The sequence below is a fragment of the Orbicella franksi genome, chromosome 6, assembly GCF_964199315.1.
Source record: "Orbicella franksi chromosome 6, jaOrbFran1.1, whole genome shotgun sequence".
Classification (NCBI taxonomy): Eukaryota; Metazoa; Cnidaria; class Anthozoa; order Scleractinia; family Merulinidae; genus Orbicella; species Orbicella franksi.
In genome coordinates this window covers 26,213,857-26,229,305 of record NC_138150.1, presented here as the reverse complement: position 1 = coordinate 26,229,305, position 15,449 = coordinate 26,213,857, and the positions used below count along the sequence as shown (strand labels likewise).

General features: G+C 40.4%; 2 protein-coding genes across 2 annotated transcripts; one reads left to right on the top strand and one right to left on the bottom strand.

Annotated features, from left to right (window-relative positions):
- Positions 1-770: 770 nt before the first annotated feature.
- Positions 771-8,140, top strand: LOC145490554 (uncharacterized). Its single transcript, XM_081469656.1, has 9 exons — positions 771-866; positions 1,960-2,061; positions 2,571-2,660; positions 3,217-3,400; positions 3,984-4,060; positions 5,006-5,124; positions 5,857-5,966; positions 6,658-6,815; positions 7,997-8,140. Exons 1-9 carry the CDS (start codon positions 771-773, stop codon positions 8,138-8,140), a joined length of 1,080 nt encoding a protein of 359 aa, XP_081325782.1.
- LOC145489591 (uncharacterized) lies at positions 8,112-15,411 on the bottom strand. Its single transcript, XM_081468575.1, has 3 exons — positions 12,369-15,411; positions 10,544-11,030; positions 8,112-10,200 (listed from the first exon to the last, which is right to left on the bottom strand). Exons 1-3 carry the CDS (start codon positions 12,725-12,727, stop codon positions 9,580-9,582), a joined length of 1,467 nt encoding a protein of 488 aa, XP_081324701.1. The 5' UTR covers positions 12,728-15,411; the 3' UTR covers positions 8,112-9,579.
- Between the last annotated feature and the right edge of the window lie 38 nt (positions 15,412-15,449).

Sequence of the window (15,449 nt, the reverse complement as noted above, 5' to 3'; positions counted from 1 at the left end):
TTGTCGGTTCCGTCTCTTACCGTTATAAATTTATAAATGGCAACCCGGTGGAGGAGTGGGGGGGGGGGGGAGGGAGGGGTAGGGGTAGGGGACTCCCATATGAAAAGGTCGGAGATGCTCGTTGGGAAAATTTGAATTAAGGTGATTTCCGCAGAACATTCGAGCAATAATGGCAAAAATAGTTACCAAAAAAACCTCATAGCATGATATTTTTTGAATAACAGTAAGAAGAAACTATCGAGATTTAAGCTCTCAAGCTGACCCCGCGAGGGAAAATTTAACTTGAAGTTATCCATATTTCAATTAAAACGCGCGTTAGTTGAAAACACAATAACACGTGCATCAAGCATTCTTACGATGTTTGACATTAATTTTCTCCAGAATGCTTGGGGATTTAATCGCGGGGTCACTTAAAGAAATGAAATACAGTGAGGTGTTTCAAATTGTATTAAAAAGTTACCGTGCTGTGAGTAGATTTTTAGTAAATAATTTTTGTACTAATTGCTCGAACTTTGAGCGGAGTCCATCTTAAACCCCTATAGGAGACCAATCTGAGCATGGCTGGAGCTTTATTTGACCCCTAAAAGATACCACTTAACAAGGAATAGGCTTGATTACGAGCCGCGCTAGGAGTCCGCGCTAGTAGACCGCACTTGAGAGATCGGCGAAAATCGAGCCTAAAAACGGAAATAATAGCGTTTTCTAAACTATTGTTTCTTCGAGAGCACCGTAAAAGATACTTTGGCAGCTAAAAATTGTGCCTTTTTGTCATGGACACCCTAACTGAGACCAGAATCCCTGATTTATACCCCAAGAGAGACGAAGAGCATCCCGATCTTTTCAAAAGGAAAGCCTTCCCCACCCGGGTATTCCACCCAGAGAATTATTGGCTGCCGAAAAAAAAGGGTTCTTTTGTTTCGTTGCCTGAAAATTTGTATGACAAACACAATGTTTGCAAACAAATATCTTTTTTTTTTTTTTGAATCGAATTTTATTTACAGCCTGAGCACTTACACTACTTACATTACTGCAAACAAATATCTTAATTCAGTTATCTAAGGTCTAAAAGTTCTTTTTGAAGCCTTCCTCAGTGCTCGCGCGCGCGAGAACAGTGTCAACGTTTATGACGTCACATTTTACCAAGAAAAACAGGAAAATGAAAGAATGAATTGCTGGAGTAGAGGATTTCTCATAGTGCTCTTCACATGTTCACTTTCCTTACCACCTATTTCTTCATATCCTGGCTTACGAACAAAGCACAAGCTGCGATCTGTAAGTGACCTCTGTTTAAAATAATTTACATGTTATCTAAACGTTTTACGGAAAATATTTTCTGAAAGGTGTTGTAAGACATCTGCGCAACTGCGTCATTCTGCCTACGAGGCCGAAACAATGCAGTCGCAAGGCAAATCAGAAAGGCTGCAAACTCGGGGAGAACTCCCGTATAAAATGGACTGCGTTGCTCGTCAGAAATTAGGAAAAAAACCCCTAAGAGGCACCAAGATCCTGTTTTGTGGGCGTGGCTTGAAATTTTTTCACCCCTAAAAGGTATAGCAATTTTAAAACAACTCATTATCTCCTGCCATTGTTTTTCCGGCTCAGTACCCTAAGAGGTATCTCAAAAGCTCCCGCTGTGGACCTTTTTGAGGCTGAAGACCCCAAGAGACACAAAAACCGCTTTTTTAACCACTAAAAGGTACGACGACCACCCCCGTCCTTTTTATATGGGAGTCCCCCTCCGGGGGGGGGGGAGGGGGGCAAAATGACTCAAACCAGTCAGATCACAAAGTGACACGAGATCAGTTGACTGGACTTTATAACCATTTGCCATGTCGTCATCGCAATAAAAACAAAAACAAAAAATCCACGAAAACCAAGCAGCATACACGCGGATGTCATTTACCCAAAGAAAAACAGAATTTTGCTTTTATCTTTTGCCTTCTATTCTTGATTTTTCAGCGGCGATCGCTTTCAGAGGACATTAGAAACTGCAAACATTGGAAGTTTGAAACCACAGACGACCCACATTTTGCCAATATCAATGTCAGGCTGAGTAATTCGGTGAGGGTAGTTTTAGTTTATTTGTTTGTCCGAAAAGTTTGCCCATTATTTTCGCTTAAAGATTAAAAAAAAAAAAACTATTTACAAGGCTTGAAATGTCCAAAACCTTCAAAGGTTTAAAAGTTATTAATGTTTATAAAAAGGTATTAGCTATTAAGAAGTGACTCCTCATGAAATCCGTGGAAAAGTGGAATTCGATCATTCTAGGGGAACTCTTCTCCAATTTATTTGCACTTTTTTTTGTCCATTTCCCGAAAACTTTAGCAGCTGTTACCTTTCCGAAAATCATAGCTGGCCTATTTTCGGTGCTCAAAACGATTTGTTATCAATCCAAAAAACAACAGGCATTATATTTTTCATATCACGAAATGGACAAGGAAAACAGGCCCTCTGAACAAAACGAACTATCGGGTGCCCTGAATACGGCTAACAGATTTCAAGACTGAGTCAAATGTATTGAAAGCCACTTTATTGTAAATTTGAAAGGCTTAATACACATCTTCCACCAGGCAGGAGCGACAAAGAAGATGTCCGTGGCCTTACAGTGTGCAACAATGAACAAAATACAAGAGCCAAAGTCAGCTTTAAGAGTTCCTCCGGTAAGATGCCAAAGAAAAATGATTCATTTTTATTTATATCTTAAGACTTGGGGGCAGGTTGTCAGTGTGACTGAAAGCCAAATTTTTAATAATGATGGGTGGGAAGAAATCGCATATAGAAAAACAAGGACAGTATGTGAGCAAAACCAAACGCCAAGGGGATGCTGGAGCGATGATAAAGGGGCATTGAAAATGGCTAGTTCTTTGATTTGCACTTTCTTGGCCTTTTGGGTGCTATTTTGTTTCTACTGCCGCACTGAGACAAGGAATTCGTAACGAATCGCGCGGTGAAGACCTTGGTAATTCAACGAGGTTGTGTTTTTTAAAGCTGACGCGAAATGTCCTTGCTCATATGTCTTAAACAACCACAAAGAGTCTGGATAACGTTATTTCTCTCATGTGCTTTTGACGAAAGTAGAGAAAAGAGATACGTAAGGGGAAGGAAGGACAAAATATGAATAAAACAAGAATGCCTCTGTCAAGGAGGCTAATGCCACTGTTGTTCAAGAGAGAGTCTCCCTTCAGTTAGGTATCTAAAGATTGTCATCTGTTTCAGGGCAAGACACGTGACTTGGCTTATAGAATCGCCGTTGCAACAGATTCTTACCACAAGGACTCGAGCGTGCGCCTACACAAATGTCAACTCTCCACATGGAACGAAGACGCACATAGTCTCGTGAACTGCAAATTCAATATCAGCGTTTGGCCCAATGGAATGTTCTACTACAAATGCTCTAGATGTTAGTATAGGAACCAAGAGTGTCTTTGATTTTTTTTTTGTTGTCTGTGATTTTGTAACTAACCCATCAGTACTGGGCGACTTAGTTTCGCGAAAGTCACCGCTTATACGATGCTTACCTCCCCATTTAGAACTTAATTTCCCGGAGCCGGCGGGCTAGAAAAGCAGACTTCACAGTGGGAAGAGCTTGTACAATTTAGTAAGATTGAATTTTAAAACTAAACGGTTCGAAAACTGCTGTGAACGGCGCATTCAACGTTCACACAATTTTGTAAAGAAAGATCACCTCCCGGGAGTGAGAACATTGCGTAGATAAACAGATGTGACAACTATAAAGAACTTACAAGATTTAGTTATCCTGACAAGTTTATAAGGAAAATGGTCGAAAACTGCTACAAACGAGACCTTTAAATGTTACAACTCTTTCTCGGGTGTCTCTTCTTCTCGCCTCCAGCAGCGCTCCATGCCAGTAGCCTGGGTTGTAGACGAAAGTTAAACCGGCTGCATGTAGCGTCTGCGACGCAGGCTACATGCCAGAGGACGGGATGAAAGTCTGAGACTGTTATATTTTGTTTTCTGTTTAGATCAACAGGGTCAGCTGACAATTTCAGCTTCAACCTCACTGAGAGCCACACAGATTAATCTGTATAACAAAGGAGAAGTAGGTCACGTTGCTTGCTTTCTGCAATTTGTATTTAGAGCGGTTTTTAATTTAGTATCGTAAAACCAAAACCAAAGTATATATACCGGCTGACTTTGGCCATTCACACAGGACGCGACCACAGTACGCAGACAATACAGTGAACCAATCAAAACTCAAGCGAATACGTGTAGTGGGGGCACGAAGCGCGGGAAAACGTCCGTAGGCGAAGCACGATTGGTTTTGGTTTTACATCTGATTGGTTGCGACAATGGTGCGAAGTTTTGAAGCAAATCAGTAAGCGTAGTACCGTAAAACAAAACCAAATAGGTGAATGTTTGCATAAAAGAAAGAATGCAAGAATGAATAACTGAATGAATGACTGAAAGAAAAAAGTGAACGAAGGTTACCTACACACTCATATTTCAAAGAAAAATTCGTTGCCAGACGAGCAAATACTGCGTACTAACGAAGAGTGCGAGAAACAAGAAGCAAGCATTTTCGTGGGTTGAGTTGCTAGTGTTTCACAGGTTATCCCCGACGATATTTTTCAAGGTTGCCCTATGTCAACGCAAAACCTTGCCAATACTCATTTGTATACCTGGGATGTGTGAAGTACTGAAAATAAAGTATCTTGCTGAAGAACACAATACAGCCCAGTGGCGATCCAGACCTTGATCTTTTTTTTTGCTTGTTCTGCCGGCTTTGCTTCCTTCTGTGTTTTTTTTCCCTTTTTTACCCAAAATAAGGGAGAGAGGGGCCCTCCCCTAGATCAGCCACTGCAGCCACCGGCGTAACCTTTAAACCTGAATCAAAATCCGTCTTCCTAACCAATAAAACTTCCTTTTCGAGACCTCAGATGGAAAATAGAACATTTTACTCTCACAATTGTTATATTATTGATTATATACTTCTATCTTGTGGAGACTAACTTTCATGGCTATACTCTTTAACCTCTGTTTTCAGTTTTCTATTCTTCTTATCAACGCAACCTGCAAGCCTGCGGTATTGACCCTACAACTGGTTGATATGTACAAGCAGCTTGATAAGGGCAAGAAATGGACTCTTGAGTTCCCGTTGTCTTGGTGAGTCACATATAATATAAAAATATCTCCTGCTAAATATTATATTAAGAGTACGGGTAAAATCTTTTAAACCCGTCGGTTTTCGTTCACATTTTTCCAATCCCTGTCTTAATCTATATTTTCTTGTGTGAAAATAAAGAAACTTGCACTTGGAACTTAAAACTTGAAAGTCACAAGATAGATGAAGGACGATTTTAGGATCAAAGTCGACGACTTGGGAGAAGTTTTAATCAACCTTTTTTTTAGATTTCCTAGTGGTAGTTTGTATGACAACACGACATCTTCCTTTATTATCACATTGTGATTTCCCCTAGCTGAAATTAAACTATATTGCTATGTGATGTTTTTGTTGCGTACACTCTTATGATACGTTAAACCAGACTGACTACTCGTCTGTGCTGTGTTCGTAAGATTCTTGTAGCGAATCTAAGGAAAGGACCAAGGGGCTGGACAGAAACTTGAACGTATAAACTGACCACCCCTTTTAAACAAAAACAGATGAATTTTCATTGGAAATAGGAGTATAAAGGAAGAAAACGTGCGTAGTATAATTAACGGTGATTTGGTGAAGTAGTGAGTTAACTGATTTTGATAACAGTAACATTAGACATAAAACTCTTACTGTAACTTTCTTCTTCTGAAAGTTTCATGACCAACTCCTCTCGCGGGATGTTCAATAATACCTTGACAATACTTCTGCAATACTTATGTTACCTTTTCATTGCTGAACAGTTCAGGAGCTTCGAGTCTGAATTACCGAGGAAAGTGCTTTGTAAAAATATCTCACGTCTGTCGCGAGGTCATCACTCCTGTGAAGAAGACCAAGTTTGACTTTATAGATGGTGAGAATTAGCTGTCAAGTACGAGGTTTTTTTTTTAATAAAACCAATGCTCTCAAGACCGAACTACATGTTTCCTGTCACAAAGAACATAGAGGTACAACCAGAGACCGAAGCGTGGCAAGCGCGGGAAAACAAGCTCAACCGCGAGAAACAAGTAACCGGCTACCGTGGAAAGCGCGGGAAAAGTATCATGAGCCATATCAATGAGCGTTTCCATTCGCGTGGAAAAACCGATGATAATTTTTTTCGCTAAAGGGAACACTACAAATCTTCAACAAAAAAATGAGACGGGATGAGTGTGTACCATTTGACAGTATTTGAAAACCTTCCATTGGAAAGGACTGTTCCATTCTGTTTCCCACCGAAACTACTGAGTATTTCATTGGAGCAATAGTGCAAAAAAGCAAATGGAACAGTGATTTTCCGGTCATTGCAGTAAAAACGAGAAAAGAGTGTTACTTCCGAAGCTATTCCAAAATTTCCAAAAGATTTCCTTTGAAAAAGGCCCGTTCCATTTGGTTTCCCACCAGAAAAGTCGTTGTTAAAGCGCCCAGTATTTCGACACCTGATTACTGAGCTGAACAAATCATTCACGCTGATATATGCACGTTAAGGAATAAATTCCTTTGAAAAAAATGTTGAATTTCAAATTTCATGTATGGTAAACACCTCCCTTATTTCCTACCGTCAGGTGAAATTGAGGAATGTGAAAACGTGAAGAGCATTCTGGGTAAACTTGCCAGGAGTAGTTTTGCGGCATCTTTTGGCGTCAACGATGACTTGTCAGCGGCGCTAGCTGTTACCGCAATACTGGAACTTGCTCTGATTATAGTAACACTTATTGTCAAGGTATTTACTGGTAATCTCATTTTTTTGGCTCGTGGGTATAAACACGTGATTTGAATAGTAATGGTACGGTTTTCAGTGTGTTTTTCTTTATCACATTCTTTCATTTGTTTAAAACGCTTGCAAGTTGCAACACCTATGTACACAACCAGATGCAAAATCTAAACAATCAGGATTTGGCCACTTCTGTTGGCGCAATGTCGTGGCCAGAGTCAGCGCTCCAAATGGTCAGCGAGAATGTCGTAACGAGTATCTTATTTGAGTTCTCAGTGGTTAACTTTTTTGTTCTTTCTTCCTGCTCTGATTGGTCGAGGCAGACAAGAGGCGGTTTTGATATTGTTACGAGTTAAAAAATAAACGGTTCAAACACTGCTGCAAACGGCGCATTGCGAGTCCACTCTATACTTAACAAATTGACGCCAGTTTTTCATGCGCCTGTCCTGTTATTGATCATGAATTTCGTCATAACAATGTCAAGGAAGCTGTGGATCCGCAAATTACTTTGACAATGTTATGACGAGATTCATTGTTGATAACAGGACAGACGCATGAAAAACTGACATCAATTTGTTTTTGACAACAACAGAAAGGCAGAAAGGAGAAAATTACGTCAAAACGCGAGAAATTCATGTGTCTGTCCGCTTAGTGACAATGAAGATTAGCTAACAGCCGCGGGGGAGTTGCTGCAGTTATTGTGAAATTAACAAACTGACTTCAGTTTTTCATGCGTCTGTCCTGTTATTGATCATGAATTTCGTCATAGCGTTGTCAAAGAATCTTCGGATCCACGAGGCGATAGGCAAATTGACTCGGAAATCCGAGTGTCAAATTGTCCGCTCTCGCTCGTTGACGCAACGCATAAATTATAAATTCATGTGTCTGTCCCCATATTGACAATGAAAATTAGCCAATGAGCGCGCGAGAATTTCTGCAGTTATCGTGAAATTAGCTATCGATATCTTCACTTTCTGATAGGCTTCTATTACATGCAATAGTCGGTAGGTCCAGCTTTACAAAATTAAATCAAGTCTTGATCCTTATTCTTGTTCTTCTACTTGTTCTGAGCAGGTGAAAATAAAACATTGCTGACGCAAGAGCATTTTTGAGCCTTCTAAAATTGAGCTAAAATATGCAATATGTTAAACACATAAAAATTAAAATTGACTGAAACACTTATTTTTTAGGTTATGTTTGTCGGTTTTACTAAAGGCTGGAATTCTTCTAGAAAAGAATTTTGTGATCGCTTCTTTAACGCTGTTCGAATATCTCGCACTAATCAAGTGGATAAGAAGAGAGGTGCTGAACCAGATACAGAAGAACCAAGATGAGAAGAACGTTTTCTGATAGAAGGTAAGTTTAGCAAGCTGTGTGGGAAGAATGGTGACACTTAAAATTTTGTCTACATGCGCAGATAATACATTGCTTTTCACGGCGTTTGGCATAGTAGCAGGCTAAAATTCTCGAGCACGGATGGCTTGGCTTTATTAATCTCACAGTTTTAAACTGCAATACAACAGCAGTCGTCAATCAGCATATATGACGGTTGTTTCTCCCTCCCTAACTAACTCTCACTGGTCATAAAATTGCAGATTGTTATTGGATAGCTAATAATTACTACGTTTAAAAGATGAGTAAGTTTAGTAACCAGGTTTCAACCAGGTGTTGTTACGGGAAACTGGTTCCGTTTCCAGTGGCAACTTGTCGAATTTTGACGTCATGCGCAGCCTAGCGCGCGAAATTGCAGGTGACGATATTGTTACCACTGGAAACGAGTAGAGTTTCCCATGACAACACCGTAATTCTCGTCATACACCAAAGTTCCGTCGCTTCTTACTCAACTGATAATCGCAGTAAACCCTCATTGCATATCTTCATGCTGATTCGTGTTTATACTCTACTTTGTTTACAGACCACTGATACGACCATTCGAAATATCCTACTGATGTTCATAAGAGGAAAAGACTAAATGTGAATAGTCAAAGATTTGCTCTTATTAAAAGTTGTTATCGTTCTAAAAAAAAAGCAGTTTGGCTCTTTAGTCCCCTTATTGACTCAAATCAACCTTTGTTCCGTTAGTGTTGGTACCAGTCCAGATTCCAACCTAGTCCCCAGCGCGCTTTCCTCAAATGTAGGAAGAGCGGGTTCTGAAGAGGAAAGTGCCCTGGTACGAGGTACTCTAAACCCTGGAGAGGAACAGCAAAGTTTGAGTTCTGGTAAAGCCATTGTATAATGTTCTTGAGACACCTAACCTTCACAGGGCTTTTCTTGACTCAGGTGCGGTACAAATGAGTCTCGGTGAAATATTCCAACAACCTAAAAAACTGTCGGTGTCGACTCGCGATGGAGTAGCAAAGATACGTCGGTACTGTTTGGTCATTAACCGCGACGTCAACAATTGTATCAAAACTTTTAATGAGGAAATAGAAAAGGTTTTTGTTAAGACGATGTAGATAAAGTTTTGAACGACTAGTAGATTTATACTAAAACAATTACATTATTCGCTCTCGATTTCCATGCGTAATAGTTGTCTCCGGCTGCGCCCTCGTCAACTAACCCACGATAGAAATCTCGAGCTCATAATCTAATTGTTAAATAGAAACACGATTTTAAACCAATCAGCGCGCTTACTTCCTTTGGGCCATTTTCTAATACTCTATAAAAGTATTAAAATCTATGAAGAGTCACTCGCTAGACTAAGTTCATTTGCTCCTTGATATCTTCCCTCACGATTGTCTTATAAAAATGCACATCTTGTTATAGTTATGTTTTAGCTGCGCAATCTCACATATTCAAGTCGTCCTCCTTCATTAGGCCTGTTCCACAAATTTCTCATCATCTTCAAGATGTCGGTCACAATGCCTTCGTTACAGTTGTTTACGTAGTCGATAGATTCGATTTTCGCAGCTTGCGGAGTGTTCACTTTGACGTAATACAGAAATGTCTGTAGCGGCCAATCAGGATTCACGTCAATCACTTGAGCCTTAGTCACCGCGCCAGAGTACATGACCGGGATACTCGGCCCAGTGATCTCAAACACTTCAACAAAAGCTCCCGGATGAAAGCCGAGACTGCGAAGCGATTTCTTGAAAACGCAGCATTCTTTATACATTTCTTTGACTTCCAGTGTTTCGATGCCTTTATCTGGCCTCGGGAAATTTCTTTTTCCGTTTGATATAAGAAATTTGGCGAATTCTTCCTCGTATGATGTGTAAATCGTTCTACCGGTGTGGAATATGTTACGATCTTCGCCTGGAAGGTACAAGGCCAGGAAACTCCATGGCTTGAGTCGAAAAATCTGGCGTAGCTGTATATCCAGAAATTTGAGGGGAAGAGACAAATTAATGTGGACCTCTTTCATTTCCTTTCCTACCAGTGATGCAACAATAACCTGAAACAATTCAAAAGACGTTTTAACATTTAAAACTGTTGTAATCCACCATGCCGTCTAGGCTACCGGCTCCAGTCTTTAATTTCGCGCCCTTTTTCAGTTTTTCTGTTTTCTTCCGTATTTAATTTCCTAGCCCGTTTTCGTTTTCTTTTCTTTGCTTTTGCTCACTTGTTTCTGTTTTGCGCTCCTGCTTTAGCTAGTAGTTCGTACCGTTTTCTTTGGCTTTCTGCGAAGACTAATTTCATGCTAATAATGAATAGGTTTAGAGCATGTTCGCAGAGTGAAACACAGCAATACTTAAATCTTTATTAGACTGAGTTGTACGAAACACAGCGATACTTACATCTTTATTAGAATGAGTTGTAAGAGTAACATCCCGAGACCTCCCGATCCGCGCTGCATCCGAAATGTTCGATGGTATTTTTGACGGATTAAAGACGCAGCCATAGTCGCCATTTTCCTCTTGAATTACGTCATGTTCTTCTAAAGGAAGACAACTTTTGAACAGGCATACCTCTAAGTCACTTCCAAGCTGTAACTTCTGTCTCAACAAGAGCAGAATTTCGCTGACTATTGTGCCTTTTTTCATCATCAAAGTTGTGCTCTCTCCTCGAACGTACCGTGGCCAAAGTTTAAATTTCGTTTGAACGAAGGATTCTGGTTGAACAAGTTCTTGATAAGGAGAGGGTAGATATTGTAGTTCATTCCTAGGCACGCTTTCCATGTTGATAACCACTGACCTCAAACACTGGACCACCAAAGACGCAGGAGTGTTTTCCACCTTCGATTGAAGAATGCAGACTTCATCGCCGACGTGTGCATCATGTTTACTGTAGAAATAAAATTATTTTGTTGGCTTATAGGCTTGTGGCACTACTTAGCGAATTGTAAAAAATTTTAGCGGGGTCAAAGGAGAACAAGTAGAAATCCTCCGTTGGTCTAAAACAAGCTAAGCATTGGAGCAAACCCCGGAGGGATACCCCCAGAAAAAGTGGGTGGGGTTGTGCGACCCGCTTCCAGAAGCCCTTACCCGATATCAGACCAAACTCTGCGACTTTCCCTACCCTGCTACCGTATTTCAGACCTGACCCTCATTAGTTGAGCAGCCCTTGCGACACGTACACGGTTGGCGTAGACATAATTTTGAGAAAGGCTTTTGTTGATGGTCTTATCCGGAAATAATGAACATGATGAAGGAATAGCTTCTTCTAAAAGACGTACCCAACTCAAGACTAGAGTGCACAACAGCCATACCCTATTTCAGACCAAAATGGCCAAACTCGGTATCCTATTTCACGCCAAAAAAACCCTCCCCTTTGTGGCCCCACATACCTATACGGACCATACAAAGGAGTACTACCCCAAAGGAGCACACCCCCACCCTCACCCCCAGATCAAGTCAAAATCAGAAAAGTTCCCCAAACCAGGGAACTTCACCCTTTAAAGGACTCTTGACTGATCGGTTGGCAGAGCGTGTTGGAAGAAAAACGAGTTAAAACAACAGTGAGAGTGCCGTGAACGTACAGATTGTCCCACTGGACAATGAATCATTTCATGAGCTTTTCGCGGTACAGCGCACGAAGCGTTCACTAGCTACGCGTTAGAGATGTGCCTTGCAACCTCAAGAATTAACGTATGTCAAAACTTTCGATACATTCGATACGACACCGAAAAGAATGTTTCTAAATGTTTAATAATGATCGTCAAAATGTCTAATAATATATTATAAATGTATGATGTAGCTTTCTTGGCTTTAGGAAATAACTGCTTCTTTTATAAACAGTCAGAAGTTAACAGATCGAACCACCATACAACTGAAGATCTCATACTATAGCCTAGCCCGTCGCTTTCAACCCTGGTGTAAAACATGTTGATGCTATGAAATATCGGAAATATCATTATTTAAAAGAACCCCTGAGAAATGCAAACAATGATTTGACGGTCAAGCATCTGTTGGCGATAGCGCTCGCTACTTTAATACCAGTCACGTCACGATATATTTTCAACTAAGAATTTATGATTAGGATTAAATTGGTACGGATCTTCATCAAATCTTCCGTATTAAAGTTTATCTCAATCATGACAGAGAGTGTGGCATTTGGATGGGAGCACAGTTAAAATTCAATAGCATAAAAACGATAAAAAAAACTCATTAATTATCGCCTTACTTTAAAATTCCCTCCGCGTCGCTTGAATAGAGAAAGTTCAGGCAAAACCTTAACATATTTTCCGGGGAAGTCCCTGCTCGGAGAAACATGACGTAAGCCAAGTTATTATCCACAGATACTTTCACTGTGTCCCAGTCATAGTGGAAAACCACTCGCTCGCCGCTAAAGCGACCGAAGATCGGCCAGACGGTCACTTTCAGTTCGTGATATTTCTCGTTGAATTGACTGAACTGGTTCTTGTACGTCAAAGACACAACGTCCGCCGGGTCTTCGATGTACTTGTATTTAGGCTGTGGGTTTCTTGACAGGAATACCCTGGCCGTGCTTCTTGATATCCTCGTTATTTCGCTCTCCGGCATTGTGACTTTATAGACTCAAAGCGAACAGATGTCTCATTGTCTTACTCCTCGTGCTATGAATTATTCATTACTGCATGGCAATTACTAAGGCTTTAAATAATTCGCCCTACCATAAATTGATCCTGTAAAAAGGATTTCAATATATCGTCACAATATGTTGACCTCAAACAGCGTTGTATTGGTAGCTCATTTTCTTTCGCTCCATGACAAGACAAGAGTCATTCATAGCTCTGTAGGTCTCAAAGTCCAGAGGAACTTCCAAGTTGAAGTGTCGGGGGCGGTTTTCGGACAATCTGAATCATGACCTCAAGGGGATCTGCACGTGTTTTTTTCAAGCCTTACCGTATTTGACCCCGAAAAGATAATTTTTTGAAAAAAAATTAAGCTCAAGCCTGATCGCTCTAGACCACATGGAACACTGCGAAAGTGTTTATTTTAATTTCCTCGCGTGCAGCGCTGAATGATTCCTTGACGACTAAAAATATTGGCTTCCCGCCCTGGACTCACACGTTATAACACCCTCAGCAAAGCACCAGCATCCCTGACTTTTTGACACGAGATCCCCCGCGTCCCCTCCAAAACACCGTTACATTCACGAGCATAGCGTTACCTGCGTGACGGAAGGGACTACCGTGATCTAGAAGAACCCCTATTTTCTTCTGACAAACGATCGGACCACTCGTAATTAAGACTCGATAGTTACAACACAAGTTCATTTTTTTTTATTTCAAAGTAGACATTGGGAGGGGCGGGATTTTATTCGATATGTTACGCTTCTTCACAAGATATGCGAGGAATGTTTTCCTTTCGCAGTTTATATTCCTAACCGCGCTTACAGAAACTTGACCACACCGATATGACTGCAGGTCATAGCACGCTTACAAGTTTCAATTGAAAAAAAAAAGTGTATAAGCTATGTACAAAAAGTATTTATAATACGAAATCAGTCAAGCAACACCTTGTACCACAACCTGTAGAGGAATCACTAGCTCCCTTGGCACTAACACTACAAAGAACATAATTATTTTCCAAATGCAACTAACTTTAAAGCAAGTGCTCCCTCAGTGCTCAGCGAGAGATAGAAATACAAATAGCACATAACTGATTTACTCCGTACTTGCAATAGTACAAAAGATATACAAATGTATTTCCTTTGAATAATTTTTTTTGCGTTAGTATGCTTTTCGCTATTTGAACAGAAACGAAGACTGCGTGACCCGTGACGGTTTTGTCAACGAAGTTCGCCTGGCAACCCGGTTGCTCGAACCTGCGTGAATCGCGCGATGTTTCATCGCCGCCTACGAATCGAAAGTCCTCGAAATTTGCTCAAAACCAGTCTTCTAAGGAGACTAACATTTTCTCTCATTCTAAAATTGGTCTTAAACCCCTACTTAGCGAATAGTGATTCAATCTACAGCCATTGTTACATCAGTACTTCTTACCCATGGTGGCTACCTTTAGCCGCCATCTTTGGATTCTCTAGTGCAAGGCACCAAGTTGCCATTGATTAAACTATCTAATTACCTATACACAGTTACAATCAAAATGACTGCTTCGGCATAATTATTTAAACAAGCAGTGAAATTTAAACGCCTCTATTCTAACGTATGCGTGTCCTTGGTTGGGAGGGGGGTGGGGTGGGGGATAATTCTGATTCCTGTGAAGTCTCGTTATAAGGGTTTGGAGAAAGATTCTTAAAACGAAGCTAACCCTGCTCTTTTCATTTGCAACGGAGATTCGAGAGCAGTTTCCATTAGCCTTAAATACGAAACTTAAGGTTGGGCTAAAAAATACTTTGAAAATGTTAAAAAATAATAAAGATTAGCTAGACAATATATGTTGTCTTACATGGGAAAACATTGTCAATAAACCAGGTTAGAATCGCTGTAAAACATAGTTTTGCATATTCGCAATTTTTCGAATGCTTTTTTGGGGGTAAAATAAAAAGATGACAACAAGTAAGCTGCAAAACAGTTCTTGATAGTCGACCTAAATATCCTCGTAGCTAAACTGAATCTGTTACGAAAAAGGAAGTTATCTGGCAAACCTTAACAAAATATAGTCCTTACTTTCTTTCAAACCTATGAATGAAATGCTATGTGCGGCCATTCAAATGAAAACTATTGAGCAGTAATTTCATGTGGTACTGTTTATTATGCTGTGCAAGGTGGTTCAAACGTTAAAGTCTGTGGATGAAACCCTAGTGTGTGACCATTTAAATGAAAGCTGTCAAGCAGCACTTTCAAGGGGTACTGTTTGCTTTTTGTCATTCTGCAAACTGAAATGTCGGATTACTTTCATCACAATTAAGTTTTCAAAGGGAGCAAATAGTTAATGATCTTTTCTCCCAGAGGCATCCAGTGAAAAGTTTGTAGCACCGTTGAAACGTTTCATTGCCTGTCAATTAAAAAAACCCCGCTGCGTCTGCATGTCCGGCAGACTAACTATTAATCGTGTTACCAATACAATTGAGAACTAACCGTAAACCGGCTAACCGGTGCGCCATTCAGGCTAACCGTAACAAAGTTCACTATTTTTCAACGACGTGTAGTACTCCGTGTCCGGTTAGCCTGAATAGCTCTACGGTTACCATGAAAAGAACAAAAGGTTACCGGTTACCCTGTTTACGGTTCGTTCTCAAGAATTATGATGGTAACACGATGTGATAGAATAATTTTCTGACTGCCGAACACGCTTTATTTTCAAAGCGCTGTCCGGCTGC

Coding starts and splice junctions, on each gene's coding strand:
- LOC145489591 (XM_081468575.1), bottom strand. CDS start 12,727: ATGCCGGAGAGCGAAATAACGAGGATATCAAGAAGCACGGCCAGGGTA. Junction 11,031..12,368: donor GACGCGGAGGGAATTTTAAA/GTAAGGCGATAA, acceptor TTATTTCTACAG/TAAACATGATGCACACGTCG. Junction 10,201..10,543: donor CAACTCATTCTAATAAAGAT/GTAAGTATCGCT, acceptor GAATTGTTTCAG/GTTATTGTTGCATCACTGGT.
- LOC145490554 (XM_081469656.1), top strand. CDS start 771: ATGGACACCCTAACTGAGACCAGAATCCCTGATTTATACCCCAAGAGA. Junction 867..1,959: donor GGAAAGCCTTCCCCACCCGG/GTATTCCACCCA, acceptor TTGATTTTTCAG/CGGCGATCGCTTTCAGAGGA. Junction 6,816..7,996: donor TAGTAACACTTATTGTCAAG/GTATTTACTGGT, acceptor CTTATTTTTTAG/GTTATGTTTGTCGGTTTTAC.